Below are 26,240 nucleotides of genomic sequence, written 5' to 3'. Positions count from 1 at the left end.
CTTACTGTGCTTTTTCATCCTAAAACAATATTCCTTATTAATACAATCTTAGGGAACATTAAATCATTACTGTGTCAGGCAAAAAAAAAAAAAAAGAGCAAATAAACAAAACAAAACAAAAATAGACCTTGCAATAAAGACCTTAATGGTGTTTGAAACCCCTCCTCCACTCCACAATACAAAATACACGTGAGATGGAGGCTGGGAAGGCGGAGCGGTATACGAATCAGCCAAAAAAAATTAAAAATAAAAATAAAAGTAAACGTGCTCTGGGTTTTCTCTCTGGAACATTCTCTCAAGACGTGACTTTTTGTACTTTACGTCTCTTCCATTCACCAGCGAGAGTGGTACGGTCCCTGCATGAGCTGCTTCTCTTCCACTAGAGGCTGCTCAGCAATAAATTCGTGTGAAATAATAGCCTGCGCTCATTCCAGTTAGCAGTTAATAACTGGTTAACAGACATTTCCCTCCAATGGCTGTTTTCATCGCCCCAGAGCAGTGTCTTTCGCCCCGTCCCATCCCTCCCGTCTTCAGCAAAGCCCCAACCTCCCGCTCCACCGCGGTCCGCCCGCCGAGCCTCCGCCGAGGCGAGAGAGGGTCAGTCGACAAGGAAGAAGCACTTTGTGAAGGAACTATGCCGCCGCTCTCCGGAAGGCGAGCGTAGACGGAGCGCGGCCCGGCGCGCACGGAGTTAAAGGCGCCGCGGCGCGGAGAGGGGAGCCGGCGCGAGCCCGCGAGGTCCCCGCCCCTCGCCCGTCCCCGCGCCACGCGCCCCACGCCGCGGGCTGACGCCGGACCCGCCGCAGGAAGCTGAAGGCGGGCGGCCGAGTGGCCAGGCACTGCCCGGCGCCGCGATCCGGGTGTGCACGCGCAGCCCGCCGGAGCCCAGCCCGGTGCCCAGCCCGGCACTGCGCCGCCGGCTCCCCGCTCCGTATCCCTAGAGCCAGTCCGCGCCGGCGAGCAGCAGGATGTTCGCGGCGCCGCGCCCCGGGCGCTGAGACCGAGCCCGCGAGACAGTGGCATCCCTTTCTTTTAGGGCTTTTTGGCTGTTGGCTACACTAATGTGACGACCCCCCACCCCCACCCCTTTTTTTTTTTGGAACGATGGGGATCTTTCTGGCGTATGTTGGATTTGTTTTCTTTTCCGTTTTATATGTACAGCAAGGGCTTTCTTCTCAAGGTAAGTCTGTGCTCACTGGCAAATATACATTTGCTTGCGCTGTGAGTGTGTGTTTGTGTGTCTTCTCTGTGTTCAAAGAATGGCCAGGCAGATGTGGTGAGGTGCTTAGCAAGTAACAGAGGAATAATGTTCTGTTTGGCATTATTCTTTAAAGTTTATTAAATAGTAGCCCTGCTAGATTTGAGAGCAGATCTAGTTGGTGCCCGACAACGAGGTGGGTTCCTTGGTGAGCACAAACACAGGGTTATAAGTGAATGTGTGTGCGTGTGTGTGTGTGTGTGTCCCTTCTATCTGTGTGCATGCACAGGGTGACCACTCGTGCATACATAATCATCGCAAACAGAGCTGGGATTGGGGACTCTCCATGGCCAGCTCTCCTCCTCGATGTAGGCAGTATGAGCTTAGAGTTTCCTTTTTCTGGGTCCGTGTGACTTCGTTTGCCTGTGTGTTTATCAAAGGACAGACTCCTCTGAGGACCCATAAAAAGGCACGACTTGCATTACAAGCAGCAGGAGCAGCAGTAGCCTGCTGAATCCAGTTGTTAGGACTTCGCAGGCTGCAGTGATCATTTCAGCACCATGAGCAAATCACACCTCTGCTGTCAGAGGACTGCATCGCTTCTGCAAACAGAAATGCCACACTCTTCCTTCCAGCTTGAACGGAAGAGTCCTTTTCGGATCAGAATGTCTTCTTAACATCTCCCATTTCCTCTAAGTATAAATACAGTTCAATTTCAATAGAGATCATGTCGGGATTTTATTAAAAAATTTTTTGGAAAGAGACACTGATGGTGCCTCGCATTGAAAAGTGGGGGCAAAGTGCATCCATCCACCCTGAATCGGCTCTGCAGCCCCCTCAGCCCTCCTCCCCATGAGTTCGCATTGTAGCTGTGCACTTCCTTCAGCCACAAATCTCTCCAAGACTTTTAGGGAATCATCAGCTCTTTGCAAAATATTTCTTAGACAGGATAAGAACAACCATCCAAAGCATTCCATGTTGGAGAAGTGCCTTTGGGAGAGAGGAAACATATTTTTGTGAGTTTCACCATGACTCCATGAATCTTGCAAACTAGCAGTGTCAAGATTGGTAATGAAAAGGCTGGGGAAAAAATGTCTCTAGTAACTTCAGAACAACCTTTAATCTGAACCAAGCCCAGGTGTGTGATTCTTACATCCCACGATGTATGACAGTTTACAATACAGTTGCTTGATGGGAACAAATATGAAGGTTAATTTGGAAAGAAATATCCACAGCTTAGAAAGTGTGCAACTTGTTTCACTGCTGTAGCCTTTGAATCACAATTGCTAATAAGTGTCATGATATATCAGGAATGTAAATTTTGACGGATAATCATGATCCCTTCTCTATTAACATGAAACGTCCAGTTAGTCATAAATTGTTTACAAACTTGGAGGCAGGAGGCTCTCCTCTTGTATCAGCTTGACAGATTTGTCAAATACACTTAAATATAAATATAAGTAAAATATACTTCACTGAAACCCTCAGTAAGTTTTGGGGAATACTGCAGTCTGACAAAAGGTATTTGTATCTAACTGTGGACATCTTGGCTAACAGAGGGGAGTTATTGGCAAGCTTGTTAACCTTTCCATTATCTGGACTTGATCAAAAACAAAATGATTTAGGCACCATACCAAAAATAAGACAAGAAAGAGGCAAAGGAAAGGGGGTTGGGGAGCCTCTGGGATGTCACAGAGGGCTTTTTGTTGCGGTTTTTATTTATTTATTTTTAAGTCGAAGGAAAATGTAGTGAGCTCTCAAAAGACGCTGTCAACAGTGGTGTGCATATTCCAAAAGGGTGCGTTTCTGTTTTGCAGCAAAATTTACCGAGTTTCCGCGAAACGTGACGGCAACCGAGGGGCAGAATGTGGAGATGTCCTGCGCTTTCCAGAGCGGCTCCGCCTCGGTGTACCTGGAGATCCAGTGGTGGTTCCTGCGGGGGCCGGAGGACCTGGACCCCGGGGCCGAAGTACCCGGGGCACAGGTAGCGGAGTCCCGTCGCCTTCGCGTCCGTCCCACCCACTGACTTAGACCTCTGAGTGTCCAGTTGGGGTCGGGCCCAAGATGATGCCTGGGCGCCCATGGGGAGCCCCCTGGCTCTCTCGGCAAGGAGGACGCCCAGGGATGCCAGGGGGTGAGCCGCGTGCCCTGGTGACACCACGTTAAAACCAAGGGAAGGCATGTTGTCCAGTCTTTCCCGGTTAAAGACCGGGAATAGCCTCCTCCTTTTCGTACGGGTCATTGTGAGCTGTCCGTGATGGCACTGCCGTGTTGATACATCCCCGGACACTCAATGTCCCTTTCGGGACGGTGGTGTGAGGACAGGAATTATGTCGGTGTTTCCTTCGCCCCCGCCCTCCACCCCCGTCGGTTTCTCTCACCTCCGCCGTAATCAGAGGGGGGAGGGGGGGAGAGAGAGAGAAAGAGGAGGGAGGGAGGGGGGGAGAGAGAGAGAGAGAGGAGGGGAAGTGGAGGGGGAGAGAGGGAGGCGGGGGGAGACGGAGGGCGGGGAGAGAGGGAAGAAAGGGTGACAGGGGAGAAGGGGATGGGGACTGACGGAGGGACCCGAGGAGACCCAAGTGGAGAGGGGGCGGGGAGGGGAGGAGAACAGAGCAGGAGCGGAGGGGCGGGGAAACGAGGGTCTGAACGGAGGTGCAGACAGTTCTGCAGAAGAGGCGGCGGCAGTGCGGGGGCGAGAGGAAGCCTGTAGAAGGGACCGCAGGGAGGGGGCGCGGGCCGGGAACGACGCAGAGTCCCGTCCCGCAGACTGGCGCGCCCCGGGGGCCTGACCCGAACGCAGCCCCCCGAGTTCCCGGGTGCCCCCTATTCCCCACCCTCGGGAATCCCAGCCTCCGCGGTCCCCACCCCGGAATCCCCACTCTCGGGAGTCCCTAATTCTCCCGCTCCCCGAGCCCCCGCCCCCCAGTCCCCACCCTCCGGAGCCCCTTATCCCCGCTCCCGAGTCCCCGAGCCCGGCCCCCGGGTGGCCCGGGGCAGCGCCCCCCCGCTAGGTTTGCATGGCCGAGGGCTCAGGCCGGGCCCGGTCTGAGCGTCGATGTCCACCCCCCTTCCCCTCCTCCTCCCGCAGACGGAGCTGCTGCCATACCGGGACCCCGACGGCGACGGGACCAAGATCAGCGTAAGTGTCACCACGACGGCTGCCCTCGGTCCCGGGGGCACTAGTTAGGAATTTCAGGTTTTCAAAAGTCTATTAACTTACTGCCCCTGAAACAGGCAACTTGCATACACAGGATGAGAGCCCGCTGTCTGTGTCGTGTCTTACCTCACTGGATACATACACACTGAAGCAGAGTTCATACAATAAAATTATTTATCTTAATGACGTAGATATTTGAACAATTACTAGGGAGTCATTTTGCCACCCAAAGAAGTGTGTGAGACTTTATTCTTGCTCTTACTAACAGTTACATAACTGTTAAAGGGCTGCAATGCTAATAATATCCGTTCAAAATTATACCAGTAATTATCCTTCAATTGCAAGTAAAACACTAACGGTACGAAAATCTTCCCAGGCTGAAAAAAATTAGAGCATCCAACAGAGTGCTGAAGTTGTAATGAAAACCGCTCAACTTCAACGTCATTCATAATGCATGCAACATATTTCTAATGCCAGTGTTCAAAATCATATAAATGTAAATATAAAACCAAAAGCCAATATAAATATAAAAGCATTATTGGAGGAGGTTAACCTGTTGATAATACAGAGATGTATTTCTACTCTGCTGGTTATTACTTTTCATAATTGTGAGTGAAATTAGAAAAAAAATCTTTTTTACTACACCTCAGATGAAGCCATCTAGAATCACTTTATACTGTACAACTGCTCAGCTTGTTGATAATTAGTAAACAAGTTACCATTACTAGAAATAATATATGTATAAAGAATCTAAAAATCCAATGACCCACATTTTAAAAAGAAATTTATTCTGAGGCTATTATAACTAAAAGTGTAAAAATGTATTATACTAATAAAATCAGATTCTCCAATCTAAATGTATAATCTCAACATGGAAGAAAATATCAAACAAAAATAAGATACAAACCAGAAACTCCAGTTTCTATTCATAAACTCATGGACTTTTTAGAATCTTTCAATTCAATTATTCTTATATCACAGAAACTCTTGCTTTCTGACAGTGCTAGAAAAGCTTTATTGGTAAGATCCATTATTAACGATGTTTTTCTTAAATATTTCATTTTTCACATACACATACAATTAGATAGATTGTTTATTTCCTATTCATCTTTCATCCTTCACCCGTACCCCAACCCTCCAAAGACCAGTGGTGAAGCAGCCTCACACATCTTGACCTAGGGAAGCATGCAATCAGATGCGTAGCCATGCACACGACTGCTAACAGTATTATCTATGCCCAGAGTTCATATAATCTAGTAAACTGGAAAGAGTTCTAGACACAAACTGAGGTAGAAAGCAGTGTGTTCCCAGTTTACCCGCTGTGTGACCTTGAACGTATGTCCTAAACCAGCAGTTAATTTGAATTCTCAGGAGAGCTTTCACAAAATACTGATATGAGCTTTGCCCCCCCAGAGGTGCACACAGTGTTTCTGCATTAATCCAAATGAGAGCATTTTCTAAACCTCCTCAGATGATTCTAGTGGGCAGTCAGTGTTGAAAATCACTGACCCAAACCCCCTAAGCCTCAGTTTACTATACTGTAAAGTGGGATAATAACAATATAAGCACTCTGCCCCAACCTTAATCAGAGACCCAGCTGAAAATATATTTGAAACTATCGATTCCCTTTATTTTTACAGTATTAGTAATATTCATATGTAATTTTTCATACACATAAATGCATACTTATGGTTCAGATGTTGGAAACTATTTGTATATACAACTCTATATGTAAAAGCCAGATGAACACTTCCCAAATTTTCTCAATTACTTATGGCTATTTGAAAGTGTAAGGGCCAGTAGAGAACTAACTTTATGCCTTCCTCACTTCTTATCTTTTGAGATTATCCAAATCCTCAAATCTTGAATGTCTTATGAAGTCCATCATTCTGTCAATCATGGATGATATATATCAAATCTAGTTCTGATAAAGATGCTTATATATATATATATATATATATATATATATAACATATTATAGAATTTTATATATTATACATAACCTTATATATAATCTTGCTGTTAATCTGGCATATAAATTATTGGTAGAAACGAGAGTCAATTTCTATTTTGAAAATCAAAGCAGTGTTTAACTGATGGCATCTCAATTTCCAGTAGCCCACAGACCCTATGGTAGCAGGAGGTATGTACTCTGAGCCATAGGATTTCAGGTGACATTAATCTGCTCCCTAAATCATGCCACCCCATAACTATAGGTCAGACTGCACCAACAATTTGAGAAAAAAACATTACTGTCCAAGTCTATTTTGTCACTCCCTTTAGTAATCATCCCAAAGTGGGGAAAAAAGCACATTCTCACTTAAACTCAGTCGTGACCAACAACATGTCTTTTTGATCTCTCAAGAGCGGTCGCCAGCAGTGAAGAAGTGAGAGGGGCTGTGTAAACTATACACTCAGACTCATTAAGTTGTGCTTCATTCAGCTGAGCTCACCAGGCAGAGGCCAGTCCCATGATGGGAACATGGCAGAGCTGGTCCCACAGCCTGGGAAATGGGAACCACATGGCTAATGGAATCTAGTCCAGCTGGATTGAACTAATGTCTCCATGATCTTGTGAATCCAGGTGTTAGTAAAATAGGATAAATAAGGTCTTCCAATTTGACTGCTGAGAAAATAAAAAGCTTTCAGCCTATGGCTGTGAGAATAATAAGACCCTTTAATTTTCCAGCGTTAGCAAGCTTGGGACAAGGTACTGGAACCCAGTCTCTTGATGTAACACTTTATTTTTTTACTTGCAATTTTTCAGACAGTGAAAGTGCAAGGCAATGACATCTCTCACAAGCTTCAGATTTCCAAAGTGAGGAAAAAGGATGAAGGCTTATATGAATGCAGGGTGACCGACGCCAATTATGGAGAGCTTCAGGAACACAAAGCCCAGGCCTACCTAAAAGTCAACGCCAACAGCCATGCTCGGAGGATGCAGGCCTTCGAGGCCTCACCCATGTGGCTGCAGGATGTGAAGCCTCGCAAGAATGTCTCTGCGGCCGCTCCCGGCAGCATGCACAGCTCTGCCAACCAGCGAGTGCTCTCCACTTCCAGCCCTCAAGCGGTAGCCAAAATCCCCAAACAAAGTCCACAATCAGGTATGGAAACCCATTTTACCTCTCACAAACCCTCCGCAGGAAGATGGTCAGAGTAGATAGATTTATGTATGACGGTTTTAAAATTGGAGACCTAGTTCATTTGAAATGAGGATGAGCTATGAGAGCCAGGGAGGCTGGCCTTCCCAGAGGATGTGAATTGCCCATTAGTCGCTGGCAGTGCTTCATGTCCAGGGGATCTGAGAGCTGGACTTCTTTTCCTTCTGTTTTTACACATTATAAGCACAATAAATCACGTAATGTTTGGTTGCATTATAAATGCATGTTTATTTTCTCTACAGATTTATGTATCGATAATGGCCCAAATTAAGAGACTTTCACTTAATCAACATGTAAATGAAAGAGACACACCACATTTTCAGGGACCCGTAGCCTTAAGCAGGACCAAGCTCCAAGGGCTTCTGATTTTGAAGGAGAAACTCTAGCTGCCTGTGATGAAAGTGATGATGATAATGGGAGGAAATGAGGGGGGTGGGGTGAAAGGCAGAAAGTGGTGCAGAGATAAGGCAGCTCCTGTCAGTGTGGCTCCGATGCCAATTTAGAAGCTTAGTCAAGCTTAGTCACACGCTTCCTAAGTCAGCTGTGCAAGTTAAAGCTGCTCTGAATAGCATTAATTTATGCGCTCATTCAGCCAGTGGAAACTCATTGAGGTTTTAACCTTGGGATAGGCAGTACTTAACACCACCCCAGACCATTCTGTATTTCGCTAACACACTTGACGTAATATTATAGGATGAAGGGAGCATAAAATCTATAATTTCTCATTTCTAAGTTTTTCCCTTTATAGTTTATCATTGAAGAATTATTGACACTACTGTTGGTAATAGAAAATTCTATTGCTACCATTCAGATTCTTTTTAGCCATTACATTGAAAAATCTCATCATTTTATCAGGATGATATATATATATATATATATATATATAAATCTTCATATATTTACATTTATATGGAGAAATATGTATATGTACATATATCTTTAAATCCTTATTTGTAAGCAACACTTTTATAATAATGTGTGCCGCTCTAGGTTCCTCCTTAGGTTTCACGTACTAATGGAGATGATTTGTCCTGAGCTTAACTCAGGGTCTCTGTGAGTTTGTCCTGCCTTTAAATGTAGGGGAGCAGCTATCCCAGCATGCCTTGGTCACGGCAACTTATGTCAGTCTGATGAATAGACAGCTTAGCCTCTCTGAACCCAAATTTGTGTGACTTTGCCTTATTTTCCTCTTTATCATCTCTTTTATATCCCAAAGAAAAAAACCATAGCTAGAATATGCATATATATATATTCACACACACACATATATATACACACCCATATATATATATACACACACACACACACACACACACACACACACACACACACCCCTAATGGTTATAATTTTTGTAGCCATTATTTGGTAAAGATTTTATATCTTTGGATACATTGCCCTCCTCCTTTTCATACCATCAAAAGAAGAAGCTAGACACTATATGCAAAATCACAGAGTCCCCTCAGCCAACAGTTTACAGCCTAACTGGTGAGGACTCCAAATCATGGGATTGAAATTATTAGCCTACATAGAATATTCCAGGCCAGAAATCATAAATCCATTCTGTGGAATCAAACAGACAGATTACCTGTCCCAAGTGAAGGATTCTAAGCATAGAATGAAATGTTCTATTTCTAAACTCTTTACGTTTTGGATTGAATAACATACTCTAAGAAGTTCTGTTTTACTTTAGTCTCTTTCTTAGTATTGTGATTGGTGCTAAGTGGTAAACTCTACACATCTTCTAACAATTTTCAACTAAAAATCACTGCTCATTTTCCACCCCATCACCAGCCTCACTCATTGCTTGTCCTAGAGGAAGAGTGAAAGGAGACAGGGGATGCTGACTCATGGAAGCCCATATCCATTCAAAGTAATTTCCACTAAAAATTATCTGCTATAGCAAAGATTAATTGGAAATACAGCAACATTTTTCATTTCTATATTTTCCTACCAGTGAATACTGGAAAATATTTTATATACATTTAACATTTTCTAACTTCTAGTGCAGAAGCTAGGGTGGCTCAGCCACCAATTTTATTCATGTGTAAGTTTCTGTGCTTGCACAATTATTGCATAAAATACCATATTTGGGATGGATATTTATGTAATATTATATTTCCTGTAACACCCACGTCCTGATTTATAATTTCACTTTATAATTTTTCAGGTTATATTCAAATAAAGCTGATTTCAATACCCACGCTTCATTTATTCACTCATTTATTCACTCTCCATCCTTTCAAGGGTTTATATGCCAGGCACAATGACACAAAAATGGAAGACATACTTCCATTCTTCAAAGGGTTTATATTTTTTTCTATTTTCATTTGTGAGAAACAAAGTATTTGTAAATTCCATTAACCATGCATTTTTCTTTTCTTATTCTGTTAAAAGCAAGACATGATGAAGACACAAAAATTAAAATCTTGCCTTTACAGGCCAAAAGCTATACTAGCCTTTTGTTATTCTCACTTCATACAGGGAGGCATGCATCATCTGTGGTATATATGACACTGTAATACAACCAGTTACCAAAGGCTGGTCTATCAGCCTTTTAGTTTCATCATAGTTTTCGGCTTAGTTGACTGAACTATTTAGATTGAATACTCAACTCTTAATTCATACTTTTTTCTGTCAGAGAATTTCTGTGTCTCTATGAAGGAAAAGTATTAGCTGAAAATAACTCTGTATGTATACACATATATAATGTTCAAATTGTCATAGAATTACCCAGTTTTCCTAAAGCAGAAATTTACATTAAAAAAGATGGAAAAATAATCTATTACCATCTATATATCACAAGATAAAGAAAAGATTTAACTATCATTCAATATATCTACTTTTCCCAGATTTTTTCCAAAAGCTAGTGAGCATGTGACTATCCCATTGGGCTGTATCTTTATGATATCTCTCATTAAGTTCTTTTAATTCTACCTCCAGTTGATAATCTGCAATTAGAACCAAAACAATGAAAAAAATGATAAAGCAAACAGGTAGAACTTGGCTTTTGCCATCCCTTAGATGTTTCTTTTCTCCAGCTCTTTGTCTGTACCCATAACTGACATTGAAGAGTATCCTGTAGGTGCTCTGAGGGTAACAATTCCTGATTCTAGCATGAAGTGGTTTAGTTCCACCTGCACAGAGAACAGATCCCCAAATACCTCAATAAACTACACCGTTCTCTACGTGTTTCTTCCTTTCTCATGGAGAACATCTACTCCTTACAGAAGCCAAACATCCCCTCCATTCACCACCACCCCACTTCCCTCCCTTTGTTCCCCCCATCTACGTTCCTTCTATGGGTCCTCTCCCCCAACCTTGGCCAACAGGACAACAAAACTGTGACTACAGCCCAGCCCCGACCCCCCAAAGGTCACACCTCTGCCCTCCCCCTGCACCCCTGGACCTCCCGTCTCCCCTTCCCGTGTCCCGAGTCCTGGGGGGCAGGGGGGAAGCTATCCAGTCGCTGGGCTCCTAAACTCCCCTCTGGACCCTGCTTGTTGGCTGTTAGTGTTCCCCTCTCTTTGTGGGCTTCTCCTCCTAAATTCCTTTCTTAAATGTAGTTCTTTTCCCATTCTCAATGCCCTGATCTCATCTGTTTCTGTGGTTTCGACCGCTAACGTTTCCTTAGAAAACTTATCTGTTGGTATTCCGATTCCGATTTCCCTCTGGAGAGCCGGACGAGAGCACCCCGCTGTCCCCGTCATGCTCCCCATGTCTGTCCCACGAGTACAGTGCAGAGCAGAGCCCCTGCATGTTATTGACACCAGCCATTGAAGTGTGGTGCCTCTTGTCCACACACACCCCCCCCCGAGCCTGGGCTGGCCTGTGACCACTGTGACAGTGAGATGGGAAGGAGTAATGCCACCTCAATCAATTCCAGACCTACCCTGCAAGGGGACAGCCAGCCTCTGCTGTGGCCACTTAGAGCCAGCCACCGAGTAGGAAGTGCAGCTGCCTTAAGACACGTTGTTGACTGAAGCCAGCCTTTGACTTCAGCCCCAGCTGACTGCCCCCCCAGACTCCTGAGAGATAATAATAAATTGTTGTTTTAAGGCACTAGGTTTTATGGGGGCTTGTTTCACAGCAATAAATATTCAGGTCAGGCCCCTAAACTCTATTCAAAATCAAATTTATTATCTTAGCTTTCTCACCAAAAAGAAATGTTCTTTCTCCTATTGTCTTAGAATTGCCTGTTTCCTCATTAAGGTCCCCACAGCAGTTTGTTTACACTTACTTTAAAGCCCTGGTTGTGTCTTATAGTAATTTTTCCCTGGGGCTTTTCTCCTTTTAATGCTGGAAGTCCCACTTTCCGGGAGGCCTGACCCTCAGGCAAAATAGGGTAGGTGATCACCCTAAAGATAACTTCTTGGCTACAAAGGTCACCACTTCCTTTTGCATTCCTCTAAGTGCCTAGAACACGTGGAGCTCATGTGTGGCAAGAAAAGGAAAAGAGAGAGGGCCAGTATGTCTCTGCTTTTATCTTCTTTTTCTTATAATTATATTTGCATAAATAGATAATATTGCCACTATTGCAAAAATGATCAAGACTCCTAAACAGTGTTTCTCAAAGTGCAGATGTCCTGTGCCAGACTTACCAGAGAGCTTGTTAAAAATTCGTATCCCAGGACAAATTTCTGAGTCTAGAAGCAGAAATGTGCATTTGTATGTGCAGTAAATTATGAGAATCATTGTCTCTAAAGAGTTCTTATGGGTGAGGGAAAAACAATTTTTATTATTTACTATGAGATGTGTGTGCATGTGTGTGATGCCACAAAATACACTTTTAGAAACTGGTCTTTTGCTATTATTTTTTCCAGTAATGTGATGGACTTTTGTGAAACTTTTCTTCATTCCTGTGATCAACAGCTGGCACTCATAAGAAAACTGGCCATGGTTAAGGTGTAGTTATGTTTCCACGTGTAGTCACTCAGCAGGAATACTTATTCTCTGAACTCAGAAATATGATTGTGTTTTCAACATGATGTGAACCTGAGCATTCAGAGGCAGCTGCTGCTACAGCTGCTAGAAGCCAAGGGCTCCGAAGCTCCTCTGTGGCTGACAAACATGGCAGCTTTCCAAAAGTGGCCAAAGTTAGCAAGAAGGATCTTACAACAGATTTCAGAGCTGCTGAGGGGAGGGAGATAAGGGGCTGAGCGTCATGCTGGAAATTATGTTCCTGATTTAAAATATGAGGAAATGGTGCACAGCATCCAGGTAGAGAGCCACATGTATAATCCAGACCTCAATGTTGATTTTGGTTTAAATGATCCAGCTTGGCTGTTTACACAGGCTAAATTAATTTGATCATTGTAATTCTATCAGTTAAATGGCTGCTATGTAAATCAAGCATCTATGAATAAGGTGAAAAATAGATTTGAGGCAATGCTTTGGATAATACAGGCTAAGGAATCTGCTAGAGCTATATTTGAACCGGATTTACGGAATTACGTAGATTGGGAGTCTATACTTGCTAAATTCTCCTGCAAGCTATATTTAACTTAACTCATTGAAATTCAGTAACTGGCTGGGTCTGTAAAACCAAGGCTCCGCTGTGTGCCAGAGGGGTTTTTCAGTGCGTGGCCACCTTAGGGTTCCTTCAGGTTCATTTGTGATTACTAGGAGCTCTGTGATCGAGGAGCCATGAAGCAGAATTTGCCAGTGTTTTAAGGTCTTGTCTCGAATGATTTCATGATCCTTGAGATTTCAGGAAGCTTCCAGAGGAGCAGTTTTCTGGGTAGATGACCAACGGGTTGAGAAGTTGCTGGAAAGACCTCACTCTGTTGGTTAAAATAACAAGAGCCCTCCAAGAGAAAAGAAAGGCAAAGTCTCCTTCTCCCAGGGAACACTGCTGCCACCTATAGCCTGACACAGGTGCATTCATTTCAGCTGCAAAGGAGCAGAAATCCACTGGAAGATGCTCCTTAGACCTGCAGGGGCCTCTCACCAGTAGAGGGGGTGGGCACAATTGTTAAGGAGAGAGACTGTTCAAACCTCGTGGCCATCACACAGAGCTGCGTGTACTTCCAAGTCCTTGTTTATTTAATGGAAACTGTAGTATGATTCTCACAGAGTTTTGAGGACTCAATGAAATTACATACATAGAGAGCATGTCACCAATCAATTCTCAATAAGTGACAACTAGCTGCTCTGTTAATATGACTATTATTGCATGTGCTTATATACTATTATTATTAGCAGCAGCAATGAAATGATGAGAGTAAATGGTCTCCACCACCTGGCTCTACTGTGGCGAATATTTTCCTGGTTGGCTGTGTGTAGGTGACTGAGTTAAAGAAAGGAGACTGGGTCTTCATTCCTGACTTATGTTTTATTGTTCATAATTTCAGAGCTTCCTTTTTTCCTTCTATCACAATGATGTTAATTGATGATAAATTGTCCCCTACATAACATAACTACATATGATACTCGCCACCAGCTGTCTTGCCTAAGGCTCTAACTAGATGGTTAACTTTATTGGTAAAAAAATAATAAAATTCCAAAGGATTTTTAGGACTTTGAACTGTGTGACCTGAATAAAGAATGTGTCTTAGGAAGCTGAAGTTATACACACTGGCTGCTACCATAATTAAATTCAAGCTTTCCAAAAAGACCCTTGGAATTTCTTAAATCACAAAATAGTTATAGATAGTGTAACTGAAAATATAAACATGTGAGAATATTATTAAAAGCTCTAAAAAGAGAGAGAAACAAAATGGATTTAGAACCTTATACTAAGAATGGCATAGTTTCTGGTGGTAGATAGATACAGATTTGACTCCTTGATTCACTCTCTACCAGCTCGTTTGTTGAGTGAGCTGCACACAGAATCTCAGGCTCTTTATATGGAAAACTGAGGCAGTGACACATGTGCCCCAAGGGTCGTGTTAGCATTAAGTGACATGATGTATTTTAAATGTCTAGCAGAGTAAATCTGGCACGTGAGTGAGCTTGGCCCTTATTAGTTCTCTTCCCCTTTACCTACCAGATATTAAAGTATATTAGCAAATAACCATGAGTTAAGAGGGCCATAAAGGAACAGAAATATGAATAGAAATGAAAGAAAATAAGAAGTGTGGAATCTCTAAAATTGGTAAGATAAAATAATATCTGATGAATTAAACATGTAATAACTAAGGAAGGATTTATTCAATTAATAAATAACAAATAGAAACATATTATTACAATTTACAACACATGTCCAAATGAACGTCAATTAATTAAAGAGCTGAGCAGAAAAGAAATATTCGACATAGGAAGATCAGCATGAAATTAGAGGTCTGAGACTTTGAAGATTTAAAGTTACAAAATATACAAGTGAAAATAACATTTTACTATAAATAATTTTAAACATTTGTTTGGTTAAATCAAGTGTAACTAATAAGTGGTATAACAGACAAGGAAATATTTGTGTCTAATATTCAGGAAAAGAAGGGAAAATGTCCATTTTACAGATGCAGTGGTTATATGATCCACTCCAAATGACTTAGAAATATCAGATGTGATCAAATAATATTGATAAAATCAAGGTAAAGATAAAATTTAATCAATTCTCCATATGACAGCAATAACCAAACAAAATATTTGTGGCATAATATATAATCCTCAATAGTAGCAACAAGAAAAAGGTATGAAATATCTTATTTTTTAAGGCAGTAGCAAATAAGTAGTATAAAGATGAAAACCATTAGAACACTTTTTTAAGAGTTTAGGTTTGAATAAATGAGTAAATATGGTGTTTTTGGATGAACAAGCTCACCATTATAAATATGTCAGGTTTTTCAAAAGTATTTGTAGACTTACTGCAGTCCCAGTCAAATCCCTAGTCATTTAAAAAAATTTGACATGTATAATCTTGGCAAAGATTTTAAAAATCAACATGTGTCAAGCTTACAGTGACTCAGGCATTCTGCTGTATCATTACTTGCAAGGTGAATGGTACTTCCCTTCTGGAGGAAAACTGGCAGGAAAGATAAGTCACAGGACTTGAGATTGTCCCTGAGATGATGCTCCTGGGAGGAAGTTCCAAGGAGCTCAGGAGAGAGGCAGACCCAGACCCAAGAACAGGGATGCGTATCACAGAGGTCTGCCCACAGCCAGAAATACTCAAAGGGCCAAGAGTAGTAGGGAAGTGTCGCAGTGAATGTGACAAAACCATACAATGAGTATTAAGCACCTTCTAGAATCATGTTTTCAAAAATGTTTAATGAAATTAGAAAACAACCAATATATAATGTGAAAAAATATAGGATACAAAATTTTAAAGTGAAAAAATGAAGAATATATAATATAATGTGAAAAAATATAGGATACAAAACTTTAAAGTGTAAAAGTAAAGAATACTAAATTTTAAATCAACCTCAGATATGTGCGTATAAAAATGACAAGAAATATATGAAAATGTCCATCAAAAGTCAAGATACCTTACAATTTTTAATTATTTGATTATTTTGTTTGTATTGATAACATCTGTACATTGATAATGCATTACTTTTCTTATAAGAAAAAAATAATATTATTTCAAATTTCCCAAATTTAAAAAGAGGCCAATGACAGCTCCTGAGAGAGAAAACAAACTAACAAACAAAATATATTCAACAAATAAACAGAGGCAAAGTATAATAAAGGTGTTGTGTGATTGTGAAGCTCATGACAAAATATACATACATGCATGTACACGTGTGCATATGAAAATTGAAAGCACTACTATGAAAGTGATGTCCTCAGAAATTGCTAGTAGCATTGAAATTAAGAACATTATATTTTACTTCCTGGGAGCTGGGTGGAGAATCTGACCATCAAATTATTCTTTTTGTTTTTCTAAACATAATGGGTGTGATCTTGATAAATATATTGATAAAATAAATCAAGCACGTATAACGTTCATAAATAAAATGTCATGTAATCATTTTCCTCTCCATTGTGTGACTCACTGAGCCCCCAGTTTGGAGGGAGATCAAAGTGGTGAGCAGTGGTGCGGTCATTGGGAGATGATGACTGCACCATCATTTATAAATCAATACACTGGGAGATTTATAAATGATTATTATGTTTTATTTCATATGACTGCTTCGAAAAAGTCTGAGAGCATTTCTTCATGAATTCAGCATCCTATCTGCAAAGAAATATATGTTACACTCTCAATGCTTGAATTAAAGCAAATTGTAAAAGATAGGAGCACCTCTTATCAGCTTCCTTAGGACAGTGTCCTCACGTGTGATGGGATAAGTGCTCTGGATCACAGCCCCTCAGCAAAGCCATCCCACATTGGCACCACTTACCCTCATAGTTATTCTTGAGTTGAATGTGCTTCTTTAAGCCCTCAGACAAGCTCGATACTTCAACAAGAGTGTCAGTGCAACAAGGCTACACATGTGTGCGATCTATAATGTGGATTTGTGATCATTCCAACAAGGTGTGGATGAATATCTACCTTCCCATTATGAATAAAGAGTTTGATCATTAATGAAAACATACCCACAGATGGCATATTTAAACTGTGAGTAAATAGTTTCAAGCACTTTAGCAGCATTTATTTATACACCAGTAAATGGAGTGCCCTTAATGAATCATTCTTATTTATGCGTTAAAGCAGTGATTAAATATATGTAGCCTTAAACTTAATTCTTGGAAAATATTTTGTTTTTCCATGAATTTATATTCTCCCATTTTGTCAAAACCACTCATATTTCCATATATTTCTAATAGGCAGAATTGAGAAAATTTAGAGTTTTCTGGAATGAAGACTCTCCAGCTGAGATTATGATGCAAATCAGTTTATAGTGTCAGACAGAACTGGTTCTGAGTCTCAGCGGCCGCCATGTACTCATGGAGCAAACTTAGTGTGTTATATAATCTCTCTCGGTTTCACTTCCTTAATCAGCAAAACGATCATATAGCAGCCTCCCGGGACCATGGTCAGAGGTAAAGAAATATTAGCTGCTGTTGTCCGAATCATCACTCTGTCTGCACCAAGATCAGTTCCTACTTGAATGAGTCAAATTACAGTGAAAATGTGCTGTTTTGAGAGATGCACTGTGGCCTTAGCAGGCAGGAGGCAGCATCATTTTTTTGCCCATTCTTGAGTCGCTGTAGAAGGTAGGAACCCTGAAAGCCTGCAGCGATTAGCTGTAAGCAAAAAAGTCTAGAACATTCTGTGGTGAATGGGGTATCACCCATGCACGTTGTCACCTAGACCCTGTGTATGTGGACAGCTGCACTTGGCTCCCTCAGCTACAGTAAGAGGCCTCGGAACTGAATAGACGTGGAAATTTGCTGACTAAAGGAAAGCAGGAAAGGAAATTTAAACAGCTGCTGCCGACATGCCTGGGCAAAGTAAAACAGGCGATTTATGTATTAGGTCAAAATGAAGCCTGTTTCTTCTAAAAAAATGGGTTTCTGGAAGAAATCGGCCTTGGACCCATAAGAATCTAATAAAAAGATATTCTTTTCAAAAAATTATAGAATAAAACCATCCTATTATTTGACCTTTCCCCTTAAGTCATGATTTAGTATGTGCAAACCTGAATAAAAATTGCATTAAAAGCTAGCTCAAATTTTCTCACGCAGCTCTTTTCATATCTTAAAGCTGGCATCTGTAATGAAAGAGAGGTAAGTCAAAGGCCTGTCCGTCCCTAGAGCTGTAACGGACACTCCATTCTTTATAAGATTAGCCTCTTCACAGGCAAAACAATTATTTGAGTGTTGCTTCTTTTATTATTGGAAAATTTCCATTCTTAGGTTTCTTCATATGATAAGCATCACGAATATTCACTTCTACAAACTAAAGATGCTGGAGTCAGACCAGGGAGCCACAGCAGGAGAAAAACTGTGTTCTTTCTCTTTTCTTGCTCCTTTTGACCCTACCTGATGCTCAAACAAGAAAAGAGAAAAACCTATGAGAATCGTACTTAAATCTGTAGACAGGTGCCCTGAATTATGGCTCTTCCGTATATCGAAACCAAGAGTTGTGCTCACGGAGAAAATTAACCCATCACAAAATAATCCCAGCCAAGAGAAAGAGGATATTTGAAGAGCTGGCAAGACATAGATGGGATGAATTGTCTAGTTTGTTGTCTTAACGTTCTCCTTCTTTGAATTAATTACCCATATCCCGTATATTTTCTGGTGGCCAAGGGCTCTGGTTGTCTTTCTCTCCTGTCACTAATGGTTGCACTTTGAACATCAACTTAACCTTTCCTGGTCCCAGACTATAAAATTTGAATTAAAAGTTTAGAAAAGAGAAGTTCATAGAAAGAAGAGGGCATACAAGAACAGTGGTTGAACCACCTCTCATTCAAATATTTAAAGAATTTGGAGGAACCTTCAAGATTTAAAAGACTACAGTATGAAAAGTGCAAAATATTATATCATCAGACACTTGGCACACTATATGGAGGAAAACAAACTTGACTTATTAATGTTTAGGAAAACAGAGAAGCGGATAGTGTTTTCATATTCAATATTAATCAGTTCAGACTTGGGGAAAAGAAGTTTTCTAATTTTTCTCAAGTGTGTTATAGCCAGTGCATTTTCGCTGAAAAGATAAATGTACACTTAAATAATAGCTTCACATCTTGATCTAACAGGTGTGGAGACAGTGAGGAAGGTTGCTTGCCTCAGGGAGTTTCAGAAAGAAGCACATCCAGACTCTGAGCCGATCTGACTGCATTGCTCTTTCTTCATTTCTGTACCTTTGCTTTACTACCTATTAACCGTGTAACCTAGGGTGAGTTATTCCATGCTGCTGAGTTACATTTTCCTGACTTGTATGTTTACTCTACTGGGCTGATGAGAGGATGAACTAAGACAGTGTATGCATGTAACATGTATGCATATTCCCTGATGTAGCAGGTACCCAGTCCACTGTAGCCATTTGGCAGATTGATGTGAAGGAGAAGAGGGTGCAGCTTTGTTCAGTATGCTCAGTGTCTTCCAGCCACATGGCTGTAGATGCAGGAAAGACATGGCAATGTAGATGGAAGGTGCAAAAGTGGGCCAAGTTCTTCCATCAGGCAAGACAGATGAGGGCCAGGAAGGCTTTCCCGACTGGAAGGCTGTGCTGAGTTAAACCAGGCAGGCGGATGCAGTGACTGAGGAAATGGTGATAAATGTCTCCTTCTCTACCTGACCTCTGAGGATGCCAAGATCTCGACTCTGTGTTGTTGTGATTCGTTGTTGTTTTGTTTTGTTTTTCTTTTTAATAAATAGATGAAATTTTCTGTTATTCTCTGAAATAATAACTATACATACTGAAGATAAAATATTTGAGGCTTTTTTTTTCCTATTTCTCCTTGGCCAAACTCATTTGTCACAGACACCGTCTTGGGCCATGCCCGATGTCCACATCCCATTGAGGCCGATGTGATGTGCTATCGCATGACGTATAAAAAGGGCTGAAAAATGGAAGCTAAGTGTCTGTACTCATTAAACTTCTAAGAAAACTTCTTAGACTTTTCCATTTGCAAAATGGAGCAAATCCTCCCTCCCCCTACCTTACAAAGGCATGAGAAATTACACCTGAGAGAGCACCGAAGAAACCTATAAGCATAAAAACAAATGAAATGCATCATTATTAAGTTGAAGTCAAAGGACATCATGAAATCACACTCTGAGTCAGAGAGAAATCTCTAGGTTCTATTAGGCTACTCTTCATCAAGGCATGTTATCTGCACATTTTCTTCCCATAATTTAGATAATAGCATTTCCCTTTCTTCTTCACAAGGTATTTTGTGTTGGCAACAAAAGTTTAAAAACTCAAGGCATTGTTTTAAACTTTGAGAATAATAAAAAATTGCTAAAATTTCATCCTTGCCTTTAATGAGCTTATAGTGTAATCAGTGAGGTAAGATATGAATATAATGAATTACAAGTCAATGTGAGCCATGTTAAGGCCACAAGAGAGGAAAAACCAGAATACAGAGGAAGTTCAGAGGAGAGAGAGCTTACAACTAGTTGGTGGGGACAGACACAATGGAACGCAGCTATCTGAGGGCAAGAGTTGTTTAAATGCATGATCGTCTTAGGGGATAACAGGTTATCCTGTGTGGCTTGGGCATAGAGCAAAAGGAAACCAAATAAAGCAAAAGAGATAACCAAACACAATGTCTGGCATATTCATGAAAACATATATATAAAACAATAATATGCAAACAATTATTATGCTCATTTTAGAAAACATCAAAGAAATAAATATCTTATTTGGGATTTCAGAAATGAGTGGCTGCAGAGGAAACTGAAACTCAGGGCTTCTGATTGCAATCCTGAATCTCATTGTTTCAAAACAGTAAAATGTTTCTATTTGTAAAAATGAGACTAGAGTACGACGCATGGCCAAAGTTTGCATTTTACAAAAAACATTTGCTTAATTTTCTCTAGAATAGACCATAACATGTTTGATAAATAGTAATATTATATTCAGAATAGTGTACATTTGAATGAAATTGACTATGATGATTATTTGTTAAAATTACACAGGGTAAATTATAGCATGGTAGATTCTCAGATTTCACTGTCAAAGTCTTTGGGATTACAAAGATAAAGGAGCACATACCCCTTCATTCCAGACATAAATAAAACCTAGAAAGAAGAGCAAAACAATCTGTGGTTTGATGACAAAACAGATTTGCTTTAGAATTTACTGTGCAGGAGAAAAATATATATTTGGCTTGACAGAAATAAATTTCATTTAATGAAAAATATGCTAGGAAATGCAGGTGCCTAGAGTGGGTGAATGATTACAATCTGGAAAAAAAGTGGTGTGTTGCAATGGTTTATTGCATATCTGATGGCTATTCAAATTTTTAACTTTAAAATACTCTTTACAGTATATCATTGGGTTTGTTTCCAGTTATACTGCTCATGTAACTTTTGTTTTAACTTGCACATACTGGGCACAGTGTGATAGGAAATGTTGGGTTAGAATGACATAGCTGTTCCCTTCGAATCTCACAGGAATGATGGGCATCTCCTGTGAAGGGTTGATTAGTCGAGAAATGAGCTGCATAATTCACAGTTTCAGCAAGTTTGAGCCCATTTGCAATGTTCATGCTGAAAAGGAAACCATTTCACAAAATATTGTTTTTGAAGAGCAAATCATTTTCCTTGGTTTTATTGTTTTTAGCATTTTTAAAACCTTTATTCAACATCAGACATACTTTGTGTCAAGTGTGGTTAGCAATTTAAGGAGACATGTAATCATTTTCTTTCTTTCTTTTTTAATTGATTGAATCCCTGTCAAAGAGTCTCTCTTCAAAAGATAACAAGGGCATATATTTAATTTTGGAAAGCTCTGATGCTAGTGGTTCTACATAGATTTTATATGTTTTCCTCGCATGACCTTTGTACTTAGAGCTGCATGTGGACTGTACTTTACTTTTGCAATTTGAACCTTGTCACCCAGCTTGAGTGAAGCAACACTCTCCAGAGACCCGCCACTAACCTCTGGGTCCTCAGTCATTACGTTTCTGTGTTAAATACATGACTCACCTCCTGAACGAAGGCAAATCGATGATGACACTAAAGTAACCTAACTGAAAACAGGAATATGAGTCTGATAAACAGCCCCTTTAGAAGCCCAAATATTTACAGAGATTTTTTGAGAGCATGTGTTTTCACCACAATTTCTATCATTGCCAATGTGGACTTGAACATGATTTAGATGAAATATTCAAAAGATTGAATTTTCCTACCCTCACCCCTTTCAAATCTTTTTAACCTTTCTTAAATTAAAAAAAAAAAGAAAAGAAATGCTTTGAGGTCCATCACATTTTTGTTTTCTCACTAATAAAGGTATTAAATACATCATTTGTAGCTTACTGGATAAAATATGTGAAGAAAAATGCAAAAAGACTATTTCATTCTCTCCCTTATGTAGTCTCAGAGCGCTTTCAAAAATTTCCAATTCTTGATAGCACTAACTTTTCTTCAGATTTTAAGGATTAAAAAGTTGAGAAAGATCTTCCTCTAAAAGCAGATACCCCAACGCACCCACCCCAGAACCCGTTCTGCAGGCCCTTGAGAAGCCTGCTGCTCTCGGTTTGGGTTTTATCTCCTGTGGTTTTACACTTACAGTGGTAAAACAGGGGATTTGTTTTAGACACCCATATAGGAACAACCAAATGACTATAGGGAATGATCCTCAGAGAATTACTTGAGGGAAAAGTATCTGCATTTGTTCCTCTAAGTCTTCCCAACTGTGGGATGGCATGGCTTGAAAACAGACAAAGCAAACAAGACCACTTCCCGGGACTGAAATACTTTGTATGTGTTGTTATTTGCAGTGCATGCCAAGACATTCATGGGCACCAGAGCCAAGCTGGCGAGCTAATTAAATATATATATGTATGTGTTTAAAACAGCCTAATAAGGAGCATTGGAAATCTTCGAGATGAGCGAATATCTTATAACTTCTTCCGCAGGTGCGAGGATAGCTACAAGCCATGGACTTTCTGTCCTGCTTCTTGTCTGTGGCTTTGTGAAGGGTGCTTTGCTTTAGTCTAAAGTGCTGACTTTTTTCCAATATCACTTTCTCTTCTTAAAGCAAAGAGCAAATCGCCTGTAAAATCTACGGAGCGGACAGCAAAGTTGACCCTAAACTCCAAGCACCACTCTGCACCCACTGTACTCTAATTACCTACACAAGGAGCACCTGCTTTCGGAAACAAACGAAGAGGCTATCTCACTTTATTCATAACATTTTCTTGGGCAAATCACTGATCTTTTATTTCAAGAGAATTAGTGTGAAGTGATAGAACATTTTCTAATAGCAAGATCTATTTTTTTTTACTTTTCTTTCGGCTACTCAAAGCATCATCTCACTGACTGCTCAGGGGTTGGCCTGACCGTCATCGGTATAGTGAATATTTACTACAGATACCACTGATTTCCTACTAAGAGACCCATTATCTGCAGGAAGTAAGCAGAGATCAAAAGGCTACAGAACATAAACTATCATCAAAGAAAATTCCTGTCTGGGGGCAAGAACAAAATTTTCAACACTGCGAGTCAACAATGAAAACATTGTTTTAAATAAGAAATAATAAAAGATAATTTTTTTTGAATTTTTCCCCTTTTCTTGAGTTTTTCTCCTTTTTCTTGATTGTAGTTCTTGTTCAATATGGCAAGTGCTGATTATGGCCAATCCCTGTCAATCCTGGGAGGTTTATATAAAAACATTTTGAGTGTTCTATATTTCAGTGCATTTTAATTCATTTTGCCATTCTTGTATATGCAAATGATAAATTCTGTAAATTGCTTATAGTATGTGTGATATAACTTCAAAGTAGATAGACTATGAGCGTCATGCAAGCTGATTTTTATCATTCTCTGTATAAATATATACAAATAAGTATATGTTGGGTCATCAAACAACTTTTTTTTTGGATAAAACATGTTTTTCACTTATTCCTATATTGTGGGGATTTTGTAATGCATTGTTTCACTTTCCACAGGTTTGACAGTTGCAGATGGTTTCTGTTGCCCTCTGCTTCCTTCCGGAAAATGCGTATTCAAAATCGTATCGGTCTCTGATAAATGAATTAATTTTGCTGTGTGTATGCTGTGTTGAAATTTGCTATGTTCCTTTATATGTGGTGTTTATTGAGGTCTGAGGATCTTTTGACTCTGAAGAATGTAAGCTCTCTGGTTTTGACAGCCATTCCTGTATTATCATCATCATTATTGTCAAAACGCAGTGTCGCACCTAGAAAATTTGCCTTGGAAGTGAATATGGGGTAGATGAAGTGCTCATGATGAATCCCTAAATTCATGGAAGAACACTTCTGGCTGTGGCTTAAAAATGCTGCTTCCTTTGACCTTTATGAATTTTTGTAGCTTTGTCATTCTGTTATTTGCTGCTAATTATATTTTAATGTCTCCCAATTAAAAATTAAAATTTGGTTGTTGGCTAAATATAATATGCAAAAGATGACTGCAGATCCCCGACTAAAGAAGATAATGTGTTCAGTGTTCACTAGTTAAGTGAATTATAACTTTAAATATTCCATTCTTATTTTTGGCTTTATGATAATTCAGACTATTTTATTTAGAACCTGTTTTCTACTCTGGCAAAGAACGATAGGCAGGACTAGCAATGTGTTCCAAATACACTATGGAGTAGATATGGTTGAGATGGAAATGACCTAAGTTCTCCTTCCAGAGAGATTCTTCCATTTTCTTTCATAACAAACCAGAGGTTCATCTCTATAGGACCATCAGCACCAAGCCTAAGGTCCTAGACTGAAGCTTGAAGGCAATGAATACCTCTGCTTTTCAAAGGTAAATGCATTGATTTTCTGCAATTCAATTACAAGCAATGTCATATTTTCATAATATCCTTGACATTATCTTCTGAGAAAATGTTTCATGCTAAATATTTTATTGACATTTTTTGTTCATTTGGTTTATTATTTCAGTCTAATGAGAAAAATAAATAAAAGATTTGATTGCACTATTTTATTAACCTAGAAAAATTATTTTCTTTCAAAGTTTAATGCCTAAAATGCATAAAATAATGATAAGACAAATATTACTTAAGTCTATCTGGACTCTAAATATTGCATACATTCAAGTATAAAGAAGTATACTGATTCAAATTCAGTCAGTCTGGGAAAATCCACCATGTAATTTACTTTTACACAAAGTTCAGGTCATGAGATTGGTCAGTTCTAAAGCAAGATGGACATGTATCTCTGTACCAGTGATGTCCACCATGCTCGCTTATAATAAAGGACATTTTGTTGGTTGGGAAGAGCTCTCATTACACTCATTGTGTCAGGGTACAGAATAACAAAGATTTCTTCATCAGTGTGCTACCAAGAGTCTGAGTCGCTAACTTCTTTGAGAAAGAACATGGCATACAATCTATTTCTCCAGACTAGAAAATTTAAAGTGGAATCTTAAATATTGGGACAGAAGCTATAACGAATTAAAGAGACATCTAGTTCTTTTCACAATATATTGTCCCTCTGGGACTATTACTTGGTGTGTAATCATAACTATAGAAACAAATAAAGTTCGAAAAATAAATTATTTGACTTTCTCAGCCTTGATTTCCAAGGTTAAATGATAAATATTTCTATAAGAGGGAGTCACAAAAGTTCAAATTTCTTACATGAATTCAAGTCAAATTCTTGAGTTCTTTCTTAAAGACTTACGAACTGCTTACAAATGAAACAATGCAAATGAAATCACTTGAAGATAAAATAACAAAAATTATCTAAAGCAAGAGTTCTTAATCTGAGTTAGTAAATAAACTCAGTGGACTTCATAAACCCACTGACACTATATGCATATTTTTGCATATGTGTATTTGTTCTATGGAGATTGTCCTTCACATTCATTGATTCTGAAAGTCACTAAATTATGACTTACTGACCTAAAAGAAGAATGCTTAGATGCTTCTGAGCACCTAAAGGGTCCTACTTATTATAATTTTGAACTAGTTTACCTTAAAGTTCTTGGAGCAAGACATATTTAGGGAAATATATATATAGGCAAAGAAAACATACATTTTTAAGTACAGGAAATTTTTATTAAATTTATCATGTATAATATGGAATAACAGATATGGGATAATGTTCATTGAATTTTTAGAATGAATGTTAAGAGTTTAAAATATGATTTTACAAAATATACACAGGTACAATTCAAATAAATAGTCCTGGTATGGATCATATATATAAGACAAAATACTTAATTTAACTTAGTGGTAAATTCTATGAT

The 26,240-nt window shown here is 39.8% G+C and overlaps 1 protein-coding gene across 1 annotated transcript; it reads left to right on the top strand.

Annotated features, from left to right (window-relative positions):
* Positions 1–1,104: 1,104 nt before the first annotated feature.
* VSTM2A (V-set and transmembrane domain containing 2A) lies at positions 1,105–23,147 on the top strand (the record flags this gene model as incomplete). Its single annotated transcript, XM_082632781.1, has 5 exons — positions 1,105–1,180; positions 3,016–3,182; positions 4,287–4,337; positions 7,123–7,459; positions 23,059–23,147. 5 exons carry the CDS (start codon positions 1,105–1,107, stop codon positions 23,145–23,147), a joined length of 720 nt encoding a protein of 239 aa, XP_082488907.1.
* Positions 23,148–26,240: the final 3,093 nt, after the last annotated feature.

Source organism: Mesoplodon mirus (genome assembly GCF_964341445.2).
Source record: "Mesoplodon mirus genome assembly, chromosome: 9".
NCBI lineage: Eukaryota > Metazoa > Chordata > Mammalia > Artiodactyla > Ziphiidae > Mesoplodon > Mesoplodon mirus.
This window is presented reverse-complemented; position numbering and strand designations above follow the sequence as displayed.